Genomic DNA, 27,356 nt, shown 5'->3' on the forward strand with positions numbered 1-27,356 from the left:
GTTGATGAACGTGGTGAAAATGACCGTGGTCCACTTTCTCCATATCTAACAACGCGCCATCATGCTTGTAAATAAATGATAGCAGCGCATTCCCTCAAAATTCGTCTCAAATCGACCGCCTTTTTAAATTTTAAAATACTTTTACCGCCCCCCGAAACATGAATAATTGAAATACAAACGATTGTGGGCGATAATTGGAGGGTGTCTTGAACCGCGCGACGGGAAACACGCGGCTCTTAATAAATTGATCAGGACGCGGCTCGGGCGAGAACTGCAAACTGAGCGGCCTCTAGGAACGAGTAGCCCAAGCCGGAGTAGAAAACCGTAATCAGAGACACGAATTCAATCATGACCCCCACCTTTTAGTTATTTAGTTCGTCACCCATTATTATTTGTAATTAACTAATCCTTGACAATAATGAGCTAATTTTCCACTGCGAGTGCGCGCAAAAATCCAAAACGATCGTTTTGTGGTGCAAAACTAGTCACAGTGCGTTTAGAATCAATAGGGGGAAACGTCACGATGACAGCAACCCCCGAGTCGCAAATTCTCCAAGCCAACGCCTCTTTCGCCCTAAACCTGTACGAAATCCTGTCGCGTAAAAAAGGTAACATTTTTTTCTCCCCGCTCAGCGTTCATGCCGTTCTTTCGATGTTGTATCAGGGGGCGCAGGGCGAGACGGCGCAGGCTTTGGCGCACGCCTTGAAAAACCCGGATGTTAAATCTACAGCGGAAGGATACAGGGATGTAATCGCACATTTGGGCTCGCTCAAGGACGTTACTTTGCTAACGGCGAACAAAATCTACGGAAACCAGGCGAAAAGCAAATTTTTGAAGGCGTTTGAGGACTGTGTCGTTAAGAATTTTGGGTCGGAAATCGAACTTTTGGACTTGGGGGAGCCGAAAGGCGCGGCCAGGATTGTCAATAAGTGGGTCGAGGACAAAACGCGCGAGAAAATCAAGAATATCGTCAACGAGGCGCTGTTTAATAACAAAAACTTGAGCTTGGTTTTGATCAATGCCATTTACTTCAAAGGGGACTGGTTGTCCACTTTTAAGGAGCAATCGACCAAAAAAGACAAGTTTTACTTGGAGGATAAGACTGCAATTGAGGTGGAAATGATGCACCAGAAGGAACACTTCTATTATAAAGACGACCAAGAGCTGGGGGCCCAAATTATTGAAATGCCGTACAAGGGATCCACAGTCAAAATGATGATAATATTACCCAAAGACGGCATAGGCAAGCTTGAAGAAAAATTACCCAAAACCGACTTGAAGAAACTCACTGACGGCTTGAAACGTACCGAACTTCACCTTTTCGTACCCAAATTCAAGATGGAAGAAACCATAAAACTGAACCAAATCCTAATCGAAGTAAGTCAACGATTTGGTTTTGTCGATACTAAAACCTCATTCTAGCTGGGCTTAAAACCCATTTTCGATATGAACCAAGCCGACTTCAAGGGAATCTTAGACACTAGTAGCCTCCAGGATAATATTTTCGTCAGCGAAGTGATTCAGAAGGCGTTTGTCGAAGTCAACGAAACTGGAACCGTGGCAGCAGCGGCCACAAGTAATTCATTCGATATGTAATTGCCTCGTGTAGCAAATAATTATTTCTAGGGGCTGCCATGGTCTTGGGCTGCGCCCCCGGTGCCCCCAAACCGGTCATTTTCCGAGTGGACAAACCCGCTGTTTTCCTAATCGTGGCTTCGCACGGCGAAGAAAGAAACGTACTGTTTTTGGGACGCCTGTCCCAACCTGAGTATTAATCAAGAGCTTCTGGAAAATCTTCTATTTTGCTGGCGCAATATACGTGACAAGCAATTCAAAAATAAAAAATTGCTAAAACGATATATTTTCTAATATTTATGGACTTCATATACTTAAAAAGCGGTTTTGACGCAAAGTACTATTAGCTTGATCGATTGCGACTTTTTGTAGTTTTATTCGTTGTATTTTTTTACAATGACTGGTTTTTACAAATAAAACGCTTTTGGAAGAAAAGTTTATTTATTGAATCACATTGATGGCATTTCGTTTCAACCCCAAACCCTCACATGCTGGTCCCAACTGGAGGTGACCACGGCAATGCCATTTGGGGCAACCGACAGCGACGTGACCCTATTTTCGTGTCCCGACAAAGTCCCTAAAAATCAATCAGGATTAATCCCACATCCGTGTAATCAAGTACCATTATGTTGGTTCTTGAGGGTGTCCCACATGTGGACGTTGTTATCATCCGACCCACAGAACAAAATCCTTCCGCTGACCGACAACCCGCACGAAGTGAACCCGCTGTTGGCCGTCGGCGGCTTATAATGCGCCAACTGCTGGTCGCTCCTTATATCAAACATTCTCGCGGACTTGTCCTCAGATCCGGTGGCGAAAGCGTAACCGCTTGGATGAAACTGTAACAAATCGCAATGCTTGATTGATTCGTCGGAACCGATGACTTACGCAAACTGAATTAACGTCGGATTCGTGTCCGAAGAAGGTTTGTCTCGGTTTCTCCTCTCTCATGTCCCACAACCGGCAAGTCTTGTCGACACTTCCCGTCACGAAACTGTTGCCATCCGGGGAGAGACTGATGGAGACGACGTCGCCGTTGTGGGCGACGAAGTCGGAGGTTTTGCGACCGGTCTCCAAGTCCCACTTGCAACTACGGCAAAAGGGTGAAAAAGCGGCCAAAGGGGGAGGGGTTGTACATTTTCATGTCGCCGGAGCCTGTGATGATGTTGCGGTCACCCAGGAAGCGGCACGAGCTGAGGAAGCCGTCGTAACCCGCCAGCTCGCGCACCATCTTGGCCACGCCGGAGGAGTCGCGGTTGTTCAGGTCGTACACGGTGCACATGTTGTCCATGCCACCACAAGCTATACATTTAGAAGAAAATACAACACTTCAAAAAAAAATTCACTAAAACAGAACAGTTAAATATTGATCATGCAATTAATTTGTATTTATCTCGAACAATGCAGCGCGAAATACAGTGAAACCTCCATAACACGAATTAGTGTAAAAACACAAAAAGTTTTGTACGATAAAAAATCAGTGTGCAACAACAAACAGGATCTGATTTATTCTTACTTTCGGGGCAATTCAAAAATAGGGGGGTATCTATCTGGGGGTACCGCGTCCGTACCGACAAAATTCCCCGACGGTGCGTACGCCACGCTCATCACCCAGGCCGACCTCAGGGGTATAATCTGCATTTTGTTCCCCGTGTACGTGTCCCAAATGATCAATTTCCCGTCAAGCGAGCCGGTAACGCAGTGCCTGTTATCTCCGCTGTAATGCACCGAGTTGACTTTGTTCAAATGGCCCTTCATCAGCTTCCTGGTGATGAGTTTGACTCTCGGAGCGTCGGCGACGCCGCTGCAAGCGCTTTCGAGGGTGGTGTCAGCTTGCTTCTTCTGCTCGTCCTGCAATCGGGGCTAAAATGCGTCCGTATTTCCACCAGACTTACCTTCAGAGTATTGTAAAGCTCGTCGAGCTCTTTGCGTAAGGCGATGAGTTCCGGGTCGTTTTTTGGCGCCATTTCGCACACTCTCACCCTTTGCACCTGAGTGTATCTTCGCAACTGACAAGTGGCCCGAAGCCAAGCATGTAATCTAATTAGTTTTAATTGAATAAATTGGTTTTATATACGCGCCGATACCCTACATGTGTTATTTTAACCCAATTCGTTATTGATTTTATTGAAAGTTCACGGATTTTCGAAAAATTATTATTAGATTATTGGAGCAACAAGGGAGAAATTTCGTGGTTCCAAGCGCAGAAAAACAAAACAATCGATGCTTTCACCGATGTTAGATACGCTTGATTCGCTATATTATATTTCTTGCCAAAAATAGTACGTTTCATAACATGTGTCGAAAGTGCAGTGCAGTTAACGAACAAGGCGAAGCCGAGCCTAAGCACCATATTAACTTTTGACACAAGTTGTGAACACTATTTTTTGGATGGCTTTAACAAAAATAAGCATTTTTTTGGGTAAAAACACACTACGCCATTCAACTGGATTTTTTAAACAGTGCAAAAATTTACACTCCCACACCTCTACCAGTGGCTACAGCAGCCATTTATTGATCCACGTAATTTTCAACTTTCTAAAGTAATAATATTGACAAAAAACGAAACAAAATAATACACATTTTTTTAAAATAACAATTAGCATGATATTGTTATTATTATTACCGTAATTGCCTAAAAACCACTCGCTGTTGACTTACATAAGTCTAACTGTCCGCAAAAAGTGCAGACACTGTTAGTTTTCTTAGTGAGTGTGGAAATTGTCCGTATTGTGGACAATTTCTTGGTCCGTTGGTTTTGCAAATTTGACGCTTTTACTTACAAACCGAGCCATTCCTTATTTGAACAAGACACCAGTAAGATGCTGACTTATCTCATTCTGTTGACACTAACAATTTTAGCGACAGGTGAGCTCTACAATTTTTTACTCAAATTTAACTCAAAGTTTCAAGCAAACTCCAACGAACAATGCATCAAAGACTCGGAAACATGTGGAGAAAAGCCAGAAAGTGCATTTTTGCATCACCAGAAGTCCACGACAGATGCAGGTGAGCAAAATTTGGTTCTATTTCATTCATTTACGCGGCCGCTGTTTGAATTTTGTTGCGTTCATGTTGGCAAAAGACGCTCGACGCTGCCAACGTAAATTTCAGTGCCATAAGAACGTCATGGTGGTGGGTTGTGTTTCGTCTCGTTGTAAATAAAATACCGGCAATATTTATATTTTTTTTCAATTAAAATAAGAAAACGAACGTAATTATGATTAGTCACAGTATTTTCGCCATATTTCTTGCGTTAATTTCGAGTGCCATTAGCGAAACAAATGACGGTGAGGATTTTTTTATTTTTTTTCCAGGAATTTTTGGAAACCAGTTTTTTTTAATTTAAAAGGGCATTTTTCACAAGGACTGATTTTTCTAAAGTGGAATTGTTACGTTTGAGGCAATTTTGGTTGATTTTTATGTAAAAATGCTGAGGTCACGTACGCCTTGTTTCTATTTGTTTATATTATGTCATCGACCTATTTCCGGAATAACGTCTGAACCAAACGCGGAAATGAGATAACAATTGCGAGAAGTTGATAAAAATTGTCAAAATTTTGATAATGGACCGGGATTTTGTTGCTAAGTGACCGACTTTCAACACAATTTACATAAAATTAATAGATCTAGTGGGCTGTGGTTCTAAATTAAAAGAACAGATGTGGACAACATGTCTTATTTAATGATTAAAGTGTATGTCTGATGCGCGATGATGTTGAGTTATCGTTTATTTTAAATCAATTATCTTTTTAACAACGCCTTAAGTATCTACAAAATTTTTCTAGTCAGAGAAGTTAAAAAAAAATAATAACTTTCTCTTGTGACGTCCAGATTAATAAATAAAATCTTATGACTTACGAGGATGGGACGTTTAATTTGTGGCCTCTTATAGAAGCCAACTTTTTTTTATTATCTATGTATTTCTATCCTTTTGCAGTGTGACATTAAAATAAAGAAATATAATAAATAATAAAAAACAAAAAACAAAAGCGCACCGTAAAAATCAGATCTGCCGACTTTCTTAATCGGTTTAACGAAATTACTAAAAATAAGAGAGATGCTTGATAAAAAATGACACAATTGGAAGTCTGAGAGTGCCTTCATCGGTTCAACAAATCCTAAACAAATAAGTGAAAATCCGGTAAAAATTTGCTAAATCAAGCGAAGCAAACTGAAAAATAACTTGGAGACTTGATTTTATGCAATGGAACTGTTGCCTCTTAAATAATTGCAGTGAAGTTATGATTTTCAGAATTCAGTAATAATTTTTTTTCAGACATTCTAGTCTTCACAGTCGCTAGCGAGCCAACCGACGGCTTCCAGCGCTACCTCTCCTCCGCCCATCACTACCACATCGCCCCCACGGTCCTGGGTTTCGGCCAGGAATGGAAAGGGGGCTCCGATATTAAAAACCGCCCCGGAGGCGGCTGGAAAATCAACCTCCTTAAAACTGCCCTCGAACCACACAAAGACGACCCCACAAAAATAATCCTTTTCACTGATGGCTACGATGTCATCTTCACCGACACTCTCGATGCCATTTTGCGCAAATTTAAAGAAACCAAAGCCCGGGTTTTATTCGGAGCCGAAAGCTCCTGTTGGCCTGACGTACAACTGGCCCCAAAATACCCCCAAGTGACTGAAGGAAAACGATTCCTAAATTCGGGGTTGTACATGGGCTACGCCCCCGACTTGTGGCAAGTGCTCACTTTTGACGTGATTGAGGACACGGACGACGATCAACTGTTTTTCACTAAAGCGTACCTCGATGAGGATTTGAGAAAAAAAGTTGGGTTCAAGTTGGACCACAAAAGTGAGATTTTCCAAAATCTGAATGGGGCTGTTAGTAAGTTTTAAAGCGCCGCCTAGTTATACAGTTTAATGAAGGGCTTTATTCTAGGTGAAGTCGAGTTGTTTGAGGTTAAAGCGAAGGAAGGTCCTGAGGAATATAAAATTCAAAATGTTTTATATCACACTGTACCGTTGATTTTGCACGGGAATGGCCCTTCGAAATTATCCCTAAATTATTTAGGGAACTACTTGGCGAATTCGTGGAATTCGGTGGAAGGGTGCGTCCGGTGCAAAGAGGGCCAGTTTGACTTGAAAAACAAAAGGGCAAACGAAATGTCTCTTGTCCTTCTTGCGATTTTTGTAGAATTTAATACCCCCTTCTTGGAGGAAATGTTGAGTAAGGTGTACTCACAGGAGTACCCCAAGCACCGTATCGATCTCTTTATCCACAATGCGGTAATAATTTTAATAGAAAAAAATGTCGTATTATGCAAAAACATTTCAGATGAAATTTCATTCAAAACACATAACCGACTTTATCGAAAAACACGGTTCTGAGTACCGCTCAGTCAAAGATATCAAGCCGGACGATGGTACCACCGAATGGGCCGCACGTGACTTATCTTTGTAAGTCTTTCGGTTGAAAAAATCACAACTGATGATTTTTTAAGGGCCCAATGTTTGTCCAAAAACTGCGACATTTACTTTTCCGTTGATTCGGTCGCCCATTTGGACAACCCGCACACTCTTCGGCTTTTAATCGAGCAGAACCGCACCGTGGTAGCCCCCCTTTTGCCCCGTCCTGGCAAGGCCTGGAGCAACTTTTGGGGGGACTTGACCAAGGAAGGTTTCTATGCCCGGTCAAACGACTACATGGATATAGTCCACAACGATAAGAGGTAACTTTATTTCTCACTAATCAAATACAATACTGAAATCAGTTTTGAACGACCGACGGTCGATGGAGTACATATTGTCGGCGGTACATTCGTACACGCCGGCGTCCATCTGGGTCGCTGGGTCTATCTCGAGCTTGCTTTTGATTTTGTCTTCCCCAATATTCCATTCGTGGATCTATTTAAAAAATGATAAAGTTGGGATCGTTGCCAACAATTGTTGGACTTACGTTGAGGTACAGATGGGTGAAAATTTCGCTCCCATCCTTGTACCATGTGATGTGCGGCCGAGGCTTGCCTCTGGCCACGCACACGAACGCGATTTTGTGCCCCAAGGTGTATTCATAGTCGAAGTGCGACGCTAGCGTGATTTTAGCGCCCTGGAAATTTTCATAAGGGACTGGTCGTCTCTCCTGGTACTTACATTATTGTTGTTGTAATATTGGTCAGATTCCGGGTCGCGATATTTGCCTGTGATGGGTAACCCGATTTGGAACTGCAACCGGGTGTTTTTCATTCGTGGCGCAATGTTTATGTTTTACCTTTGATTTGGCCCTGGCCCTCGTCCGGCCCCTCCGGCCCTCCACTTGCCCCCACAAAACTAGGGCCAACACAACACACACCAGAACCGGTTTCATAGCAGTGCCCATTAGTAACAATTCTGCGAACTCCGAGGGAAAATGTTTATTATGTCCCCTCTTTGTGCACAGATTGCTCGTAATTCATCTCAATTGGTGTATTGCACCAAATTAATAAATTTAGCACATGGAATGGGAGGAAATCTACCACAAAGACAATCTTCCATTTTAAATCCCTTTATTTAGACATGCAGTTCAATAAGTGACCATGACATAGTCGGTCCGGAACCCTCTAGTATCAATGGCGTACTTATTATTGGCCTGGCATTCGTAATATCCTGCGTCTTTCTGCGTCGTTGGGTCGATCTCCATCTTGCTCTTCACCGTATCGTTCCCCAGGGGCCACTCATGCACCTGGAAGAACTTATGGGCGTACAGCTCGATCCCGTCCTTGAACCACGTGATCTCAGGCCGGGGGTACCCCTGCGCCATGCAGAAAAACGTGATTTTCCGCCCTAGCATGTACTCCAGCTCGAAATGGCTGGCTTTTACGATTTTAGCACCCTGGAACAACTCTATTACACCACTTGGCTGCCAAACGCCACGCCACTCTTACGTCCTTATTCTCGTAGTAACTGGCCGAAGCCGGATTTCGGTGCTGGATGATGGGAGGTACTCTCGAATTGAAAATGCGGCCCCTCCCACGACCGTGTTTTCCTAAATTTTGCAATTAGTGCCGAGTCGGCCTGGATTTGTATTACCTCCACGTCCGCCGCCCCTTGCTCCCCAACACGCCGCCAAACATAAACAAACACAGATCACTACGATGAGTTTTCGCATCTCTATAGTCGGTAAAAATCTGCACTGATAACGACCAAAATCGCATCCACCGCGTCGCAATAATTGGACCATTATTTACTAAAGGGGACACGACTTAATCGCTCTGTTTTCTTCCAGAGGGCTATGGAACGTCCCGTTCATAGCCAACTGCTACGCCATCAATGCCACGCTCTTGAAGAAGTTTGATGAGACGAAGTTGAACTTCGATCGGGATAACTGGGACGCGGACATGGCCTTTTGTGCCAATTTACGCGACTTGGACGTCTTCATGTACGTCTCGAACCGCGTCGATTTCGGGCATTTGGTCAATCCGGAAACCTTCGATATCACTCGGGTCGAACCGGAAATGTACCAAATCTTCGACAATGAACAGGATTGGGAGGCCAGGTTCATCCATCCCGAATATCCTGAAAACTTCAACCCCGAAAAGACAAGTCTACAGCCTTGTCCAGACGTTTACTGGTTCCCCATCGTGTCGCCACGTTTTTGTACCAGCTTGATCAACATGATGGAAAATTTCGGAAAATGGTCCGATGGTAGCAATAAGGATCCCCGGCTCGAAGGCGGCTATGAGGCCGTCCCGACGCGTGATATCCACATGAATCAAGTCGGTTGGGAAAAGCATTGGCTGGAGTTCCTCCGGAAGTACGTGAGGCCTTTGCAGGAGCACGTTTTCCTCGGGTATTTCCATGACCCGCCACGATCTTTAATGAATTTCGTGGTTCGGTATAAACCGGACGAACAACCCTCCTTAAGGCCACATCACGACAGCTCGACCTACACCATCAACATAGCCTTGAATCAGAGAGGGGTTGATTACGAAGGCGGGGGTTGTAGGTTCATTAGGTACAACTGCAGCGTTGTTGATACCAAACTTGGATGGTTGTTGATACACCCGGGAAGGCTCACTCACTACCATGAAGGGTTGAAGGTCACAAAAGGGATTAGATATATCATGATTGCTTTCGTTGACCCATAGATAAGTTCCTCGATTGTAATAATAACGTACTAATTGTGTAGATCTGATTTGTCGTCTTGTACATAACTTTTGTAACGAATTTGTTTAATAAAAGTATTTTCGCAACACCCCTGTGTTATCCTGTGTTTCACTCAGATTTTAGACAACCAACAAGACAAACACGACTGCGCTATTCCCATCTCCCATCCTCTTTTCTCTTATCACTATTCATCCTTCTCTACCTTCATTTGTTATTTTTTGTCAGTCAGTTGTTCGCATCCTGAGGTGTCCCGACGTATTTTCAAAATTCCGTCACGTCTCAAAATAAAAATCCAAAACAATGTGAAACCGTGTCAAAGGCCGTTGCGTTGGTTTTCGACATGCTTATATTTTTTGACACCGAAATTCCGCCAAAAAAGGTAAGCCGGTCCCACACACGTTGTGGTGATTTGTTTTCTTTTGTCAAAAAACGCGACACATGTCATTTTGACACTTGCGTGCGTATTCGCGCTCAAGTTAATTAAATACACGAATGTGGACTATCTGATTTGGAAAAGGACATGCAAATCGTATTTAGGTTAATTTAAGGTAATTAAAAATCCCGGTTCTGATCCGTGTCTTTTTTTCCAGATTTAGTTGACGATGGCCAATTTTTTCTTGTGCTTGTTCATCTTTAGGATAGTGTTGCCGATCGTTCTGGGGGCATGTGAGTATTTTTGGAGATGATTTAACTGTGATAAAAAATGTAATTTGTGACCTTTGCGTGTAATTATTCGCTCTGCGAGATAAGTTAATTAGAGCCGGACTTGGCGCTTGAATTTTTCGGCCTAATAAGTGCACCAGTGATAACATTAGTGATGTCATCACTCAATTTATGCGCGACTCAGAAGGAATCCGTCGCACCTGAAGGAAAAAATCACTTTTGGTGTTTGTTTTTGCTCTTTTATCGCCCGGAACTATTTTAAAAATAGAGCGTTTACAAAACTACTGACCTCTTAATTCGATTTCGGGTCAATTTAATTATTATTTATTAGGAGTTTTTCACGTGGCGCACCCTTTAAAACCGTCATTACCATTCGTAATGGGCTAATTCGACCCAAGGGTCGATTAACGGCGAAAAAACGGACATTTTCCAGGAAACGGCTAATGGATGAGACATGATATCGGCCAACACATTTCACATGTCATTTTTCGCAAGGTGAGCGGATCGAAAAACCTTGGTTGTTTTATTGTTGGCGAAAAAATCGTTCATTATGTTGATTACATCAGTGTTTTGAAATTTTACACGATTCTGGTTTTTGAATGTTGTTTTAAGAGTAAATCTTGGATTAGGCGAAGCCGCGTATAAACAACCGGTTGAGTGGTTTATCAATGGATTGACGAACGTTTGGTGCGATAGCGATATAGCGTGTGATAATTATTGTAATAAAAATGTGCAATTAAATTTAGAACTTTGCGTATTTTTATGCATTTGTTCCGTAAATAGATTGTGTTGTGTAAATAGGTGTTCGTTTATAATAAAGTTTCAACGCGATTTATCAGTGATATGAAGCAACATGAATCATATTTGGAATGTTGCATACAAAATAGAAATAGAACAGATAAAACGACAACAGGTCGATGAATATAATGTGTTTTATGGCAAAACAGGGAACACATTTGTAAATGTTTCCTTATCAGTTCAATATACGGAAATAATTTTTATTTATTGCAAAAGCAAGTAAGAGATTCTATACCTATGTACGCACACTTACGAATTAAACGGTTCAAGATTGATCTAAAAACAAATTAAACATTGAACTTTTAGGTCAAATTATTTTTATCTCTAGCCACTTCAGAATGAATAAATAATAAAACCAATTTTCGTACATCCACCTCGAGAGTTTTATTGTTTTACTTAACCTTTTTACGTTTCATTCGCCCTCCCACATAATGACTCAAAATTAAATTTGATCGAAAACAGTATTTGTTACGCTTACGCGATTAAAAGCAAGATAAAATTGAATAACCGTTATACGAAATCCGGTTGATCGAAATTAAAGCGAATCAATAATAATAATTATCTGACTTTTTATAATACTAATTTAACAAGTTTGAACCATGAGATGAAAGAAGTTTTTTTTTAAGTTTTTTATTTTAAAAAGCCAAATTTCGTCTATTTCTAGTTTTGAAGCCGACTTACGGAATGCAGACATTTTTATCGGTTGTTATTTTAGTTTGGCATAATTTTTGTCTGGAACTTTAAAACGAGAATCTCCTTCAGGCAGATCTAATTAACGCAACGTTTTGTCATAATTCCTGAGTTAATTATCCATACATCCATCAGTAAATTACTAATTAAAATTACGAAATAACCTTTTTACAACAAAATTATCTCATTGTCTACATTAAAACAAAGTCGTGTGGATCTATTATTAGATAAAGATGCAACAGAAACAAATAAATTTCGTAAAATTTCGGCAAAACTCCCATAGACAATCGAGGTCGCGTTTAAAAACCGCGTGATACAACCCATTACCATTTTATCAAAGTGTGTTATGTCAATTGTTTGGCTTACTGTTCCATTTCTGGTACCACCGGCCACAAAAATCTGGGCGTTTTCCAAAACAAAGCCTTCAAAATTTTCAATGCCCCCATGTCATGGCTAAAAATACCCAACTATCGTTTCACGCTGCAATCACTGCACCGTGAATCAGAATTTAGCGTAATTATAGGTTTTCGAGTAATGACAGAAGTCTGCTTTTGACGAATTTTCCCGTGTTTATACATTGAAATGATGGTTCGGACATTTATTACGATTTACGACACTCCTCTACTTATTGATCCAACAGTCTGTTTCATCTTGGTTTATTAATGTAACCGGAATTTCGACTAAAATAAAACAATTTGGTCTAACATCGAGCGTCTTCGGAATGTAAAAATTAGGGCCACCTGTTTAAATTTAAATTTTCTGGCACGACAAGTCGAAATTATTTAAATGTTTAATGAGCAAACAGTGTTGTAAATTATTTCCCCAACACGCATCACGATGAGAAAATCAAGTCATAAAAATTACGATGTTTGCTCCCTTATTTTTCGCCAATTTCTCCATCTTCCGTGGCATAATAGGTGTTTATTGCATTTTGTTTCGATAGAACCAGTGCATTAAGTCCGGTCGTAAACGTCCAAGCACATAAACATAGTTACGTTTATGATAATTTTAGCGAAATGCTCTGCTAAACAATGCGTTGAAATTTTGGCAGACGAGGCGTTTGGAGCCCACATGCTTGTCTGGTTATGTGACCGAGTTTTGGGGTGGCATTTCGGAGCGGGACTGCCGCCACTTCGGGGTGGGTTCCGTGCATATAATTCCTTTTTTCACGGTGGAGAAATGTCACGTCAAAACATCGGTTGCATTATGAACTGTGTTTTCGCACCGTGACGGCGGGATTTTGTCGAATTGATCGCGTTTTTATTGAAATTAATATTGGATGGGGTGGACCCACTAAATAAACTCTCCGCACCCTCGAGATAAAAGGTTATTGGCAGCTCTTACTATGTCACTAGGCGATTCCATCTATGAATGGGACGGGTCACATCGATTGACCTTGGCGATAGACACGATTTTGCCCAACCGGAACGAGCGACGAACTCCGGGGGGAACCTCACCCCGGATCAAAGGGAGCTTCCATTTTTAATTAAAAAATACAGAACCTTGATGAATCACTGCTTTTTTTTCGATCATAAATTAATAAAAAAATACAAATACGTCTTTTTCTTTCTCTAGGTATCATTTTCCGGCCGTCTCTACTTTCCGCCATTTACCTCCTTTTCCTCCTCTTTCTCCCATGTATCCCTATACCGACGGCCAGCTCCATGGCCGGTTCCACCGGCATCTACATCAAGCTCCTCATCGCCACATCCATCCTGACCTTTGTAGCCCAACTGGCTTTCCAGATTGTCCTTCTGGCTATGCCTCCATACGGCCATATCCTCGAAAAATGCGAACTCTTAGAGCAAATTCTACGACACGTGGGTCTTGTCCGGCTCGATGCCATGAACCCCATCGCTGTGGTCACCTGGATTTCGCCTGAAATCGTCATGGTGGTCATATCCGTCGGGACCTACGTCATCTGTAAGAAACTCCTCGAGAAACGGACCGTTGAAGTGGTCGAAAACGAGGAGAATCTTCCACAGAAGGCGAAAGCCAACAGAAAACAATTCAATCTTTTCGTCGCTGTTGGCAAATATGCCGTTTTAGTGGCGCTGTGTGTGGCTGCAGTGCTCCGACCCTCTGTACCTGGAGGGTTGTATTTCTTGGTGTTTTTGTGTGCCGCCACGTGGTGGTCGTGTTGTAAGGAGCTCGGCAAGGGCTTTGCCATTGTGATGAGGTGTGTCATGGCCGTGGTGGTAGTCCACATGGGCGCTCTCTACACGTATCAGTTCCAATGGCCACAGGAGTACCTCGACAAGAACAGTACCTATGCGCGGTATTTCGGCTTGACTCCGATTTTTTGGTCCAATTGCACCGACGATCCCAGAACCTTCAACTGGGAGCAAGAGGAATGGGCGACTTATGCCAACCCCATCGCCCTTTTCCTCCTCTACTACGTGCTAGCACTAGAATCCAAGTTCTTGCTTAAGCCCCAGGTGAGTGTTTCACGGTTGGGACTAACTCGAATTCGGGGCGATTCGCTTCAATTAACCCTCACTTGCAGTCGCAAAAGAAGCAGGGGAAATTTTTACGTCTCGAAGGGAGTTTTACGAAGCCGCTGAATCGGCAGCTTTCTAACAAACAACTAATGCGCAGAGCCACGACGAGAAACAAGTGGCAAAGTGCTACTCGCAAAGTCCGAGTAAGCCGCTCGATGTTTTACTAACAATTTTTTGTGGGCGGTTTTTTGTTTTCTGATTTAATTTTATGATTTAGTTACTAATTTTTATTTCATTTTGCTTTTTTCATGATTTTTTCTAGATTCCCCGGACCGAATATGCCATTAGTGAGCACACACCCGTATGTATTGTTTATTTTTATCATTGGGTCGTTCTCCCAAAATGTTCCTTTTTCTGGTTATGCTCTTGCCATGTTTCGGAAAATCGTTCATTTCTGGAAAATCACCCATATTTTTCTCCGCTTTGCTTATTGTTTTTGTCCTATCATAACATAACTTCATCCAAACAAGTCGAACACTTGACTAAATTTTTCCCCTTGTCAGTTAATCGGGGGAGTGAGTCCATCACGACGTTACGGCTCTGGTAAAAAACCACCCGTTTATCAAGACTCGACGGGAAGTTTCACCATAACTGGCGAGAACCCAGAAGACATCCCAATGGATGAACTCGGTAAGGGTAAGAACTTTCATTTCCGCTAGCACCTCAACTTCTGATAAGCCAAAAACTCTACCAAATTTTTGCCAAGGTGCTGCAGAAGAGGAATACAAGCCAACCATCATCGAGAATGTCATGTATGGCCTAGAGTCGATCCTCCAGGTCATCATCAAATCCTCATACATCGTCACAAACATCATCATGATGGCGTGGAGTATAACCTACATCAGCTGGATCACTTTCGTTCTTCTCATCTGGGCCAATCTTTTGTGGCTTGTTCCTAACCAAAGGAAATCAATGCTTCGGTCTAGTCCCTTCCTGGTGGCCTACGCGTGGTTCCTCCTCATTTCGGCATACATTTACTCGATGAATCTTACCGAAAGCGAGTTACCAACTACCATCGAAGGCATAGATTTGTCCGAAATCGGCTTCCAGAAGGTGGAGGTTCTCCCGTGCAACCCTCTTCTAGTTAAATGTCTCTTCACGGCGATGTTTTGGATCACTCTGAGACAATTCGTAAGAGAACGAATCGAAGAACGCCAAACTACAGCACTTGCCGACATGGCTGCGCCCCTCCAAGTGACTGTAGGAGCGGCAGCTGGGGTTGAAAACGAACAAGACCCTGGCAGTAAACTAATGGAGAAAATCGGGCAATATTTGAGGAAAATTTTGACGAAATTTTGGATTTGGGTGGTGGCGATCACGCTTTTCGCCGTGGCCATAACCGGGGAGAGGATGACAGCGTTTAGGATTTTCTACATGGCGTTGTTCCTGTTTTTCATCCTCACGTTCCAAATCTCGTTTAGAGCTTGGAGGAAGATGATGTTCGGGTTCTGGTTAACTGTCATAGTCTTTTCCATGGCAATACTAGTCATGGTCTACACTTACCAATTCAAGAACTTTGATATCTACTGGCGGGATTACCTACACGTGCCTATTCAACGGTGAGTTACTTGGGCGGTCAATCAGGTCATAACTCGAAAATATTTAGCCAATTGGATATCGGCCTGGAAAAATTCGAGACGAAACAGTTGTTCGTCCGATTGGTCACTCCCACATTTTTTGTCATAATCACTGTAATCCAACTGCACTACTTCCATAAAGAGTTTATGGAACTGTCTGATCCGAAAAATACCAGCGTTATTGGAGTAGACCTAGATCAGAGTAGCCTCCAAGGGGGCGCCCCTACTAGTGATAAAGACGAAACGTCTTCATCCATCAAGATGGACCTGACCGACACAGGTTGAAAGACTTAAATAAGCCACTCGGGTCTTTATACAGAATTTTTAGATTCATCGCAAACTCGGTGGCAACGCCTCGTTAAGTATTTCCACCACACCAGTAACCTAATTTTCCTATTCCTGGAGTTACACATGCCCAAATTCGTCGTTTTGTTTTTAATGCTTGTTTGCATTTACGACAAATGCGCCTTGTACTTCATCCTAGTCCTTCTCCTAGTACTTGCGTGTGCTTTCGGACGTCCCATGCAAATTTTTGCGATTTATACGAGTTCTGTTTTCGTCTCTGTGATGTTACTAGCGCGAATGATTTACCAAACCGATTATATAAATCCCGGTAATTGGAACGTAACCTGTGAGGTAAGTACCTTATCTCTATGTATGTTTTTTTTTTCTGACTGGGGTGACACAGATGCAAAACAATTCAAAAATTGCGAATAACGCAAAATGGTTGGGTTTTTACAAAACGAGCAAAGATGCAAGTCTACCGCACTTGGTCAAGTGGAACATCATGTATATCCTTGTGGTGACCCTATGGGCTGTTATTTTGGTCCGGCAGTTTAATTATAGGGTTTCGAGGGGGAAACCGACCACAAGGGCTTTTTTCATGTTTCCCAAAATCACGCGATGGGACGCTGATAAAAGTACAAGCAACTGTATCAAGTATTTATTCAACTATGGTTTCTTCAAGTTCGGAGTAGAAATTTGTTTGATGGCTACAGTGGCCGTCATTGGCTTCAGGATGGACATGTATTCCATCATCTATAGTGTTTGGCTGTGTGTTATGTTTATTGCAAAACGGGACACACTTGCCAAAATTTGGACTTTCTACATGATGTTTATTGCCTTACTTCTCCCAATTCAATACGTAATGACAGTAGGATTACCTCCAACACTGTGTATACGTAAGTCAAATATTTTGGCTCTGGTCTTTGGTGACTAGTGGTTTTAGTTTTTCCATGGGACCAAGACTATTGGGACAAAAGTGAAGTAAAAAATGCTGCAATTTTCCGAAGACTTCAGGAGTTCTCCTACTTATTGGACACAGAGTATCCCCCTTCTCCCAAGAAACTTATTTGTGATTTTATTCTTCTCCTTTTGGTGTCTCGTCAAGCTGTGATCTTCCGTATCGAGAAAAGATGGGCAGGGCGGGAATACCCAGGCGGTTCTAACGATATTATAATCCATCACGCGGAAGAAAAAGGGTTTGTTAACCCAACCCCGGACTACATATCGAGTGTCAGATCATATTTGGACGTTATCAAGAAAGGGGTCTACTCCAGTTTCCTCTGGATAACCCTAGCTATAGTCTTTCTAGCCGGCACTAACCGGGTTAATGTTTTCTCAATCGGTTACTTGATCGGTGCTTTTGTGTTTTTGTGGCAAGGTACCGACTTGTATCTCCGACCTATCCCGACAATCATCAAGTCATGGGACCTTTTTTTGGGATACAACGTTTTCGTAATTTTGTGCAAAACCGCCTTACAAATAGTCGGTTGTATTTTCATACAAGACATCCCAAACTATGCCTGTTGGCTTATCCAGCTGTTTGGTATCGGTTGCGTGAAAAAATTCGGCGATCTTACCGTACAAGCCGGTCTCGCCGACGAACTCGTTTGCAAAGTACCGAGAGAATACGTCGGACTTGTATGGGACGGGTTATGTTTCGGTTTTATGATAATGCAGCGACGCATTTTCACCAGTTATAACTTCTTCCACCTTATTAACGAGATCAAAGCGGGCTCTATTCTGGCTTCGCGAGGCGCCGAGCTGATCGAGGAGCTCCGTCTGAAACGCATGACCGAACAGGAGGAGCAAGAACGTCGCGTTCTAGAAAAAATCAAAGCCAAGATGGACCGCATCAAAGCCAACCAGCAGAAAATCCAAGGATCGAGTTACAAAGACAGTGAAAACCACTACGTGGGTGAGTAATTTTCCCCGTTATTTTACACGTTCTAGTGAAAATTGCTCCCATTTATGGCAAACTTTACCAGACCGGCCTCCTCTGGCGCACTCGTCGTCGGTTTCGTCTTGCGCGTCCCAACAAACCGGTTACCACACTCCCATAGAGGAGGAGGAGCACCCTCCTCTCACTCCTCGCAGTTCCCTCCTTCAGCAGCAAGCCCCTTCCCCGTATTCCGCGGTCATGACCGTCTCCCTCGAGGGTTATCTTGAGCCGCAAAGAATGTCCTTTAGTTCGCCCCCCAATTCCGAACTCAATCCTCGTCCTCCCTCTCCCGATGACAGTTTCCCGGTGTTTTCACCGCCTCCATACGACGCCGCCCCTCCTTACGCCGAGGCCGTGAGCGAACCGCCCGCTGCGGTCCAGAGACAGACGAGCATCGGGCCGCCCTGGATGCAAGGGAGTTTTGTGACGCCGCGACAGAGTATTATCTCGTACTCGTCCAGGTCGCCGCTGAGCCATCACGAATGTAGGAATTATTGATGTTGAGGCATGAGGCAGTAAATATGCTTCAATCAATAATTTCACTGTCTATAAAGTGCACCGTTTTTGGTTTTTCTTGATCAAGGGGCCTCCAGATTTTGATTTGGAGCTTAAGACCCTGAACTTGTTTTGTATAAAATGTTTACGCCCGATTTTTGGTTTGTAGATACGATATTTAAGGGTAGGCCTAAGCGGAGAACGAGGGAGCCCAAGTCGTACAAGCAGGGTAAATTTTTGGGTTTTTTGGTGACGGTTTCAGTTCATGCTTGTCATTTTTATATTGTTGTATAGAGGCATGGTCATGATTTCGCCACGACTTTTGGCTTGAGTGTGCGATTGTGTTTAACAGAGTGGTTGGTTTTTGTGTTTTAGACATTCTTCACTGTACATAACACGTAGTCGTGTCACTTGCTTGTGGGTTTTGATCAGATTTGTGCTTTCGCTACTAATTTTCAACTAATATCTCCATTTTCCTCCTCCAGCTGTGCGGTCCGGCGACTACTACATGTTCGATGATTTAGATGACGAAGATGAGTTAGATTTTATGGACATACCGAAAGATGATGAGGAAGAGGCGAAGGGACGCGGACAGACTGTTAGTGAGGTACGTCCTTTTTGTCTCTAGTAACCATGCTAAGGCTCGTTTCGAGTTGACTAACCGAACATCATCACCATTTAACTAAATAACATTTATAGCTTCTAAGTACTGCCATGAAGACTGACATCAGTACGAGTGTGAAACGGTCCGAGACTGATTTTCGTCGAAGAGGAAGTATGCCTCTACCGACAAGACAGAAATCGATAATATCGACCCGGTCACAACTATCAGCACCCTATTCTGCTCCTCCTATAGTGAGTTACTAACAAGTGTGACCACATTGTTTCGCTTTGTAAAAAAACACTCTATGTAGGACTAGGACAACACGATTTTGGCCGCTTTTTGTCACAACTTGTTTCTTCTTCTTCTATTTTCCAAATTTTGCTTTCAGATTGAGGAGCCGGGACCTAGAACCGTCACTATTATCGATGAGCGGGGAAAAGACGAGCCAAAGCCAGGCACTAGTAAAGATGATGACGAGTCCACTGTCATAAGTGAGCAAAGTAGGTTCCAGTCATTATCTTGCGTGTTTTGCTATTTCCCCGGTTGTAGAACCAACAGTCCGGGAAAAAGTCTCGGTCGGGTTGTTATTCGTCTGGGCTTTCATCCAGAGCTCAATGATCAGTCTCACCAACTTCCTCAATAAATACTCGAGGGATTACCGCTACGTAATCCGTGTTTTGGCCAAGGAGAAAAAGTTTTTGAAGGAACACACGGACTACAACGTTGGTTTGCGTCTCGGCTCGGGTCAGTTGTGGCAACCAGCAGCGTCGTACAACAGTCTTCTTGGCCAGTCACAGTAAGTATTTTTCAGTTCGTTTTGGTAGTTTTGCGTAGTTAGTGTGTAGTTAGTAGTGTTTTTTGTCCTGTGTAGCGAGGATTCGGTGCTACCGACTCCGTCTTGCGGCACATTCAGTCCTTCCGATTCGTACAGACTCGTCTCGAATAGCGACAGGTCTGTCAAGAGTCCTTTCTTCGCCTAACTATTCTGTTTACTAACCATTCCCTCCCTGAATTTCATTTAGGCCATCTTTGGATCGCCGGGACTACGACGAGAAACCGCCAGTCAGCGACGAGAGCGACCAAAAAGCCATGGCTACCTTACCCTACACGTCCGATCAGGACAGGTACTTCCCCCTTTCCTTCCGAGTGCTTGAAATCGTCGCCCCGACTTCAAGCACTCGTTTTATCCTCTTTTTATGTATAAATATACGAATTGACGGAATGACAGTAGTGTAGAAAGGGCTGTATGTTGGCTGTAGGCGCAAGGCGAGTGTTCTCACGGTCCCCGAAATTCGCATTCTGGCCCCAAGTCTGGAACGTGGATTAGACTCGCCTTCAACACCAAGGTAACACAGCACGATGTTGTGCGCTTGGTGCATGGCCTCGCTCTTCTTTCTACAGACACGTTTTTTTCATTCTGCTTCGTCTCGTCAGGCCATATTTCTGATTTTTTTCCAATTCGATGTTGTCAATGTGCAATATGCAAGGTGCAAACACATTTTGGATACGTCTGACACGACACATTTCAGCAGGGAGGGGTCGCGGATCGATATGGAGGAGTACGAAGGCACGGAGATGTCCTCGTACGACCAGCCGCCCATAATAAGGCTTTTACTCGCGATCTGGTACATCATAATGAGCCGATCCGAAAACGTCTGCTACTTTATCATATTTTTGAACCAAATCAAATCGGCGACTTTCCTGTCGTTGCCGTTGCCTCTCATGGTGTTCCTCTGGGGTACTTTGACCATTCCGAGGCCGGACAAGACTTTCTGGGTTACCATTATCGCATATACTGAGGTACTTGACCAGTTTTTTGTCACCACATTACAAGAAAAATTTACAGGTAATAGTACTGATCAAATGCATGTTCCAATTCGATATAATACCCTGGAACATGAGTCAAGGGATCACAAACAACCCATTCTACCCTCCAAGAATAATCGGAATTGAGCGAAACTCCAATTTTGCCGTTTGGGACCTTTTGCTTCTCTTGGTCGTATTTTTCCACAGGTACTGACACTCGTGAACACCATTTATAAAATCTCAAACTCTTCAATTATAGATTTATGTTAAAATCGATGGGTTTGTGGAAAAGTTCCCCAGTCCCGGCTGTCCTTCTGACCGAAGGCGACTACAAAGTGAACTCCGAGGGTAAACTCGAACCGGTTCAAAGTGAGATGCAAATCACGCGCCGCAGGTACAATTCCAAAATTTCCACACCTTCTCACCCCTTACCAATTCCAGACGACAATCCATCGTTGCTTACAAAGATAAGTCCCGGGCTGTCTTTAAAACCTTCAAAAAACCTTTCCCGACCAGATTCCGATCCCTATTCAAGTTCCGTAAAAAATTGAGGTACTTTAGGTACGTCAAGTATCTCCAAGCATTTACGTCTGTTGTAGCTCCAAGCACAGTGACAAGACTCTTTCGAGTAAAAGTTCGGTCCCTGAAGACAGTGACCTCGAACGGCTCGTGGAGGAGTCGGATCAAAACGAAGATGATATGAGAAGGGCCAGTATAACCAAGCAGGATTTACAGGATAAGATTTTGAGTGTGGAGTGTCAACGGGTCGATCCTATGGCACACTTGCCCCAGTCGTTAAAACTAGCGTTAGTGCCTCAAATACGTTTGGCAAAAAAATGTCACGCTTGTTTTAGGTTCTTGAAATACGGGGAAAGTATCAGACTGTTTTTCAAGCAGTTGCGCGACCCCACGTCCAGGGTGGCTGCTGATGTGTATTCGTACATGTTTCTGTGCGATTTTTACAATTTTTTCGTTATTTTGATCGGGTATAGTTCGTTCGGGACGCAGCAAGGGGATGGAGGAGTGTCTTCGTATCTGGAAGACGACAGAGTCCCCGTCTTGTTCCTCCTGATGCTTATTTTACAGTTCACGTTGATTATAGTGGACCGAGGGATATTTTTAAGGAAGAATATTTTAGCTAAGATTATATTCCAGTTTATCCAAGTTTTTGTCTTGCACATTTGGTTGTTTATCGTTTTTCCCATAATCACGGAACGGTAAAAATTTGCTTAAATTTGAGTCAGTGACTCTATGATTGTTTCCAGGGGCTTCAATTCAGTGTTAGCCCCTCAAATGTATTACATGGTCAAGTGTTTCTACTTGCTGTTATCAGCATATCAGATCAGATGTGGCTACCCGACCCGAATTTTGGGCAACTTCCTGTGTAAAGGCTACAATTATGTCAATATGTTCCTATTTAAGGGTTTCATGGCGATTCCCTTTCTATTCGAATTGAGGACCGTGATGGACTGGATGTGGACCGACACCTCAATGACTGTCTTTGACTGGATCAAAATGGAGGACATATTTTCACACATTTTCCAAATCAAAGTAACAAATAAATCAATCAATGCGAAACAAAAAACACTCTAAAATTATTCCAGTGCACACGACACGTTGAAAGCGAGTATCCCCAACCACGAGGCGAGCGCAAACCCCCCGTCATCAAATACCTGATGGGGGGAGCAATCCTCGCCCTAATTATCGCCATAATTTGGTTCCCTCTCGTCTTCTTCTCACTGGGAAACGCCGTGGGCAAGCCCAACCCTCCCTACGACGTAACCCTCGAAATCCGTATAGGGCCCTACGAGCCGGTTTACCAGATGTCGGCCCAAAGCAACTCGATTCATCAATTTACCGAAAGCAATCTCGCTCAACTGCAACAGGCCTACATCCAGCAAAAGACCGCGGCAACCTTCATTTCGAATTACGAAGGACCCGATATTGCCGCCGTTAAGCTTAGCTTAGACTCGGCAAACATCTGGAGCATCTCACCGCCGGATCGTGAACGAATGGTGGCGGAAGTTAGTTCCAACGATTCGTTGAAAATTAGACTCGAATATAAGGTTTCGCACAAGACCAGTAAACCGGAAGATTCCGGCGTGATTCCCGACAATGTCGAGATCCAAGTTCCGGCGGCAATCAACGGGAAACCGAACGTCATGAGGCAGAATCTTTTACAAATGCTGAAGGGTAATAAGAGTGCAAGTCCGATGATTCTCGAAGATATACTCCCCAAATTTTTGAAAGTTACCAACCGGGGGACGGCGAAGTCCATCTCGCAGTTAATGTTTTTGAATAACGAGGATGCAGGTTAGTTGCGGTTTTTACACTATTGCTGTGCCTAACACACATTTCAGAAAGTCCAAACCCTGTCGGGAAGGCGTTCAGGACTATAAGTTTAAGCTTGGATAGTAGCAACGACTCCGTTACGGAGTGGTGGCAGATTAAGGAAAATTGTACTGATCTTAATTACAAAATGTTCCTCAAAAAGCTACCGATGGCCGACTGCAACTCCATCATTGTGTATACTTTCAACGATAAAATTTTTCCCAGTACTTTGAGCGTTCTAACTGGGGGAGGGTGAGTATTTGAGGCTTCAAGGCTTGATTCGTAAATGTCCCTACTGTGATTTTCAATCATTGATCTGTTGAGGAAAGTCTTGGCTGGGACAATGTTGAAGTAGAATTAGTATTTTGGGTAAATTTTGGCGTATTGCTTACTCTCGGCCCACCTTGCAGCATAATCGGCCTTTACTCAACTCTAGTTTTCGTTGCTTTCCGCTTCTTCCGCGGTTTCTTCGCCGAGCAGTGCTTCAAAATCATGTTTGAAGACATGCCGAACATAGACCGAGTGTTGCAACTCTGCCTCGACATCTACCTAGTCCGTGAAGCCGGCGAATTCGCTCTAGAGGAAGACCTCTTTGCGAAACTAGTGTTCCTCTTCCGGTCGCCGGAAACCATGATTAAGTGGACGCGACCTAAGGAAGAGCTCGCCGACGACGAGGACCCCGAAGGGGACGCCTAAGTCCCACGACACCGATCGGAAACTCAGGAAACTTTAGCTTGTAGTGGCTTCGTAGCTTCGTATTTAAGTTACTTCAATGACTTAATCAATGACCATGTTTAGGATTTTCGGGTTGTATGCTTTGTACTTTGTCACGTTTGTCCGCGTGATGAGGATTCTGATCATCGGGAGAGTCACGGAGAGGATCTGGCTGGAGGACATGCCGAATCCCAACCGGATTTACAACTTGCTCCAAGATATTTACATCGTGAGGGCGTTTCGCGAGTACAGGATGGAAGAGGACTTGTTCGCGAAGTTGGTCTTCTTGATGCGGTCGCGAGAGCTGGTGATTAAGTTCACACGGGAGCCCGAGAACACGTACAGTCCGGAAATCATCTGGGTCAAACAACAAAGAACTGCCAAATAAGTTAAGTTTTTAAGGTTAGCCTAGTTCAGTCGATTCTTCCATTTTTCGAATAAGTCAAGCTTTTAGGTCGTACGGTTTTGTAAATTTGTGCAGGTGTAAATGTTTCTAAGTTATTTAATCGTTGTTATATTTATTGTGATTTATGGTACACATCACTCTAGTACTGATACAACTCTATTTTGTTTGGATGTTTTTATATTTTAAAACTTTTTATAAAACATTGTGCACAAGTGTATTTAATTTTTAATAAACTATTTTAAATTTTTCTGTTTATTTATTATTGGGAGAACTCGGGTGCGATGTCAGGAAAACTTATTTATCCAGCAATATTTATTAAATAAATAAATAAATAAAAATAAAAAAGGAAACAAATCAATTAAGAACGATCAACTTTATAAAGTTACAATTAAAATTAGTAAAACTGTTAATATCACATATGATTGCGCATGGAATTGAACAAGGAAATTTAAAGCGAGTTAATTATGACATATTGCGATTTAAACTAAATACCCAAGAACCCAACCCTTTTAAAGCTTGCTTTTATTGCGTATTCCTTCTTCATTTAACACGTTATCATGGTCATATGGAGTCTTCATAATTTCGAAGAAATGTCTTCTGCCGTCAATATACATCATGGCTTCTTGGTAAGTCCGAGGATACACCTCCCTGACAATCTCAGGCACTTCATAAGTTAAATGTACAACATTCGTGGTGTCAGTATTTCCCGTCTGTGGATCAAAAACTTCCACATAGACCACAATTTGGATAAATTGCATTTGAGTAAAGACCACATGGGCATACATATGAATAAGAGAATTCACAGCTATTGGTTTATTAAACTTAATATCGCTAATACTCTTGACTTTAGGCCTGTATTTACTAAATTTGAACCCAAGAACCCAGCTAAGTTCCGCCGCTTGTCTCATGATAAACCCTCCAAAAACCGTGTTGTGGAGGTTCCGGTTTTCCGGCTGCGAAAAAATCGTATTTGAGATGGTACAGTCTTCCATCCAGACCCCATTCGCGGGAAGTACCATGTTGGTGAAACTTAGATTTTTATTGGACTTGGTTTTCAAATACAAATCGTGGATGATCCTCTGTTCGTCATGATCCGGTATCACTTTCAACACGTGTTGCTTCTCTAAGGCTATTCTATTAGCCTTGCGGGTTTCCCCCCCAGCAAGTATAGCCTTTTCGCGGTCATCCGCCGGCTCTATCGCATTGACCATTGCTGCCTTCGTATTGGTCGGATCCCTGGCTGCTATCAGAAACAAAGCCCTCGTGATTCTGTGCCACGTCCCGTACATTTTCTGCTCCAGCCACACCACCACCTCCATGGAGGAGCGCCCCACCCAACTGACGTGCCCCGAAATCTTAATATCCTCATGAGGTTTAGGGACAAAGTCGCTAAAGTCGATTCTGTCCACCAGTGCGGTGACTAGAGTTTGGGGAGAGGGTGTCCCTTCGGGCAGTTTCGGGTTAAGTATATGTTTCTGCGCCACCATCACGGCAAAAATATCCATGTCTTCGAGTAAGCGCCCGACCCGGACGTACCCCAGAAACGTTGTATACCGGTCTTGGAGCCGCGTACTGGTCGAAAGGGGTATCATGGCCACGAGATAACTATCACGCATAGCTCGTGGCGGTAGTTCGCTTTGGCTTGTAGGGAGGTATTCGGAGAGGTGAGATCGGTCGGCCCGGATGGGGGAAAACCCACTATCGACCCCCATAGCTTTCGCCAAATTTACGGTTACTAGAAATGCAGTTTTGGCGGGTTGTTGGAATATGAGGGAACTTACGTTCTTGTATTGTTAACACCTTGTCGGCTGGCGTGGTGGAACAGCAGCGACTCATGACAGTACTATGAATGAATATTAGAACGGGGGTTCAAAGGTTGTGTCAGACTTACGGTTTGTATTTAAATGAACCCACTAAGCGGTTCGTGATTGATAAACTACGTACTAATCTAGAGGCCATTATTTTAATAATACTGCAAAAAGTGACAAGCAAAATTGTTGCAAAAAAGTTTATTGCGTCATTTTGTAAACGTAACCTCCGATTCGGTATTACGTCAAACTTTTTGTGGTAGTTTTAATGTACAATCTTGGTAGCTCCAACATACCAATCACAGATAACTTTGTTTTTTGTTTTTCATTTACGAATTAAATATTCAAACAATTTTTGTTGCATATTATTCAGATGCCTATCCATGATAATGAGTTAATCCTTTCGGACTGTTGGATCAGTTTTTTAAGCACAAATTAAATCATTCTCAGGTGTGGGATTCACCGGAAATTTGATGTGACCCCCATAGACACCACAAGAATTTTCGAAAGTTCTTTGTGGTCTCATTACGACAAAATGCAAAAAAGTTACCGCAAATATTAAATAACCTAGTTGCCTTTCGAGGCTTGTTTTCTTATTCACGAATACTCAGGGAATACTCTAACAAACTACAGAACTTACCGGTATTTCAGCTCCGTTTTTCTGGCCACTACTTTTCGCACAAGCACAACAAAGTTAGTCTTAACGAAACGTTTGTAAAAATAGTTAAATGTGATTATAATTTCACAGAAAATTTCAAATATTCAACACGAAAACACTGCGGAAAACAATGGGAAAACACTCAACTGAAAAACCGCCATTACTGGTCACGTGACTAATACAGAGGTGGGAAGTGGGAATTTCAAAATAATAAAAAAGCAATTTTGCTTTTTACATTGCTGTCTAAAATTTAATTTCAAATTCGTTTATCAAACGTTTGAAATTAGTTATTTAGGTGAGAAAGATCATTCTGTTACGACAGTGTGGAGCAAAAAATAAATGGAAAAAAGGTTTCAACAAAGTATGATAAGGCACTAAAGTTGAATTTTTTTATGGCAA

General features: G+C 42.8%; 7 protein-coding genes across 35 annotated transcripts; 3 read left to right on the top strand and 4 right to left on the bottom strand.

The window, feature by feature from the left end:
- Positions 1-361: 361 nt before the first annotated feature.
- Positions 362-2,011, top strand: LOC662707 (leukocyte elastase inhibitor). Its single transcript, XM_968790.5, has 3 exons — positions 362-1,378; positions 1,424-1,577; positions 1,628-2,011. The coding sequence occupies exons 1-3, from the start codon at positions 524-526 to the stop codon at positions 1,774-1,776; spliced, it is 1,158 nt and encodes a 385-aa protein (XP_973883.2). The 5' UTR covers positions 362-523; the 3' UTR covers positions 1,777-2,011.
- Gbeta76C (G protein beta subunit 76C) lies at positions 1,999-27,081 on the bottom strand. Of its 4 annotated transcripts, none has more exons than XM_968758.4 (7): positions 26,940-27,081; positions 3,472-3,585; positions 3,148-3,427; positions 2,713-2,878; positions 2,465-2,666; positions 2,199-2,415; positions 1,999-2,153 (listed from the first exon to the last, which is right to left on the bottom strand). In XM_968758.4, exons 2-7 carry the CDS (start codon positions 3,541-3,543, stop codon positions 2,047-2,049), a joined length of 1,044 nt encoding a protein of 347 aa, XP_973851.1. In that variant the 5' UTR covers positions 3,544-3,585; positions 26,940-27,081; the 3' UTR covers positions 1,999-2,046. The 4 variants fall into 4 exon arrangements, with proteins under 4 accessions (XP_973851.1, XP_015835834.1, XP_064212902.1 ...); XM_015980348.2 differs by having other exon boundaries at positions 3,472-3,616; positions 26,940-27,076; XM_064356832.1 differs by lacking the exon at positions 26,940-27,081 and adding an exon at positions 4,360-4,386.
- Positions 4,384-9,770, top strand: Plod (procollagen lysyl hydroxylase). 3 transcript variants are annotated; one of them, XM_015980325.2, is made up of 7 exons: positions 4,384-4,444; positions 4,490-4,585; positions 5,856-6,425; positions 6,480-6,826; positions 6,876-6,997; positions 7,042-7,269; positions 8,802-9,770. In XM_015980325.2, exons 1-7 carry the CDS (start codon positions 4,399-4,401, stop codon positions 9,661-9,663), a joined length of 2,271 nt encoding a protein of 756 aa, XP_015835811.1. In that variant the 5' UTR covers positions 4,384-4,398; the 3' UTR covers positions 9,664-9,770. The 3 variants fall into 3 exon arrangements, with proteins under 3 accessions (XP_015835811.1, XP_015835810.1, XP_008193838.1); XM_015980324.2 differs by having other exon boundaries at positions 4,384-4,585; XM_008195616.3 differs by lacking the exons at positions 4,384-4,444; positions 4,490-4,585 and adding an exon at positions 4,676-4,866.
- LOC103313141 (immunoglobulin domain-containing protein oig-4) lies at positions 7,260-7,992 on the bottom strand. Its single transcript, XM_008195614.3, has 4 exons — positions 7,809-7,992; positions 7,691-7,762; positions 7,497-7,646; positions 7,260-7,444 (listed from the first exon to the last, which is right to left on the bottom strand). Exons 1-4 carry the CDS (start codon positions 7,914-7,916, stop codon positions 7,286-7,288), a joined length of 489 nt encoding a protein of 162 aa, XP_008193836.1. The 5' UTR covers positions 7,917-7,992; the 3' UTR covers positions 7,260-7,285.
- LOC103313142 (immunoglobulin domain-containing protein oig-4) lies at positions 8,066-8,771 on the bottom strand. The gene is made up of 3 exons (XM_008195615.3): positions 8,606-8,771; positions 8,461-8,561; positions 8,066-8,408 (listed from the first exon to the last, which is right to left on the bottom strand). The coding sequence occupies exons 1-3, from the start codon at positions 8,754-8,756 to the stop codon at positions 8,100-8,102; spliced, it is 561 nt and encodes a 186-aa protein (XP_008193837.1). The 5' UTR covers positions 8,757-8,771; the 3' UTR covers positions 8,066-8,099.
- Positions 9,906-24,738, top strand: Piezo (piezo). Of its 23 annotated transcripts, none has more exons than XM_015980298.2 (28): positions 9,907-10,061; positions 10,273-10,348; positions 13,409-14,271; positions 14,340-14,477; positions 14,597-14,635; positions 14,838-14,970; positions 15,041-15,893; positions 15,941-16,191; positions 16,240-16,547; positions 16,600-17,092; positions 17,140-18,111; positions 18,800-18,859; positions 19,116-19,237; positions 19,330-19,485; positions 19,623-19,734; positions 19,784-20,030; positions 20,106-20,186; positions 20,257-20,358; positions 20,494-20,580; positions 20,764-21,034; positions 21,081-21,247; positions 21,300-21,434; positions 21,640-21,846; positions 21,895-22,257; positions 22,306-22,591; positions 22,645-23,353; positions 23,401-23,623; positions 23,782-24,738. In XM_015980298.2, exons 2-28 carry the CDS (start codon positions 10,285-10,287, stop codon positions 24,065-24,067), a joined length of 7,728 nt encoding a protein of 2,575 aa, XP_015835784.1. In that variant the 5' UTR covers positions 9,907-10,061; positions 10,273-10,284; the 3' UTR covers positions 24,068-24,738. The 23 variants fall into 23 exon arrangements, with proteins under 23 accessions (XP_015835790.1, XP_015835784.1, XP_015835785.1 ...); XM_015980299.2 differs by having other exon boundaries at positions 20,767-21,034; XM_015980301.2 differs by having other exon boundaries at positions 15,050-15,893.
- LOC662577 (acyl-coenzyme A thioesterase 10, mitochondrial) lies at positions 24,850-27,079 on the bottom strand. Of its 2 annotated transcripts, none has more exons than XM_064356831.1 (3): positions 26,940-27,079; positions 26,273-26,334; positions 24,850-26,226 (listed from the first exon to the last, which is right to left on the bottom strand). In XM_064356831.1, the coding sequence occupies exons 2-3, from the start codon at positions 26,325-26,327 to the stop codon at positions 25,001-25,003; spliced, it is 1,281 nt and encodes a 426-aa protein (XP_064212901.1). In that variant the 5' UTR covers positions 26,328-26,334; positions 26,940-27,079; the 3' UTR covers positions 24,850-25,000. The 2 variants fall into 2 exon arrangements, with proteins under 2 accessions (XP_064212901.1, XP_973760.2); XM_968667.4 differs by lacking the exon at positions 26,940-27,079 and adding an exon at positions 26,383-26,566.
- Positions 27,082-27,356: the final 275 nt, after the last annotated feature.

This window comes from Tribolium castaneum, chromosome 5 (genome assembly GCF_031307605.1).
Source record: "Tribolium castaneum strain GA2 chromosome 5, icTriCast1.1, whole genome shotgun sequence".
Taxonomy (NCBI): Eukaryota; Metazoa; Arthropoda; class Insecta; order Coleoptera; family Tenebrionidae; genus Tribolium; species Tribolium castaneum.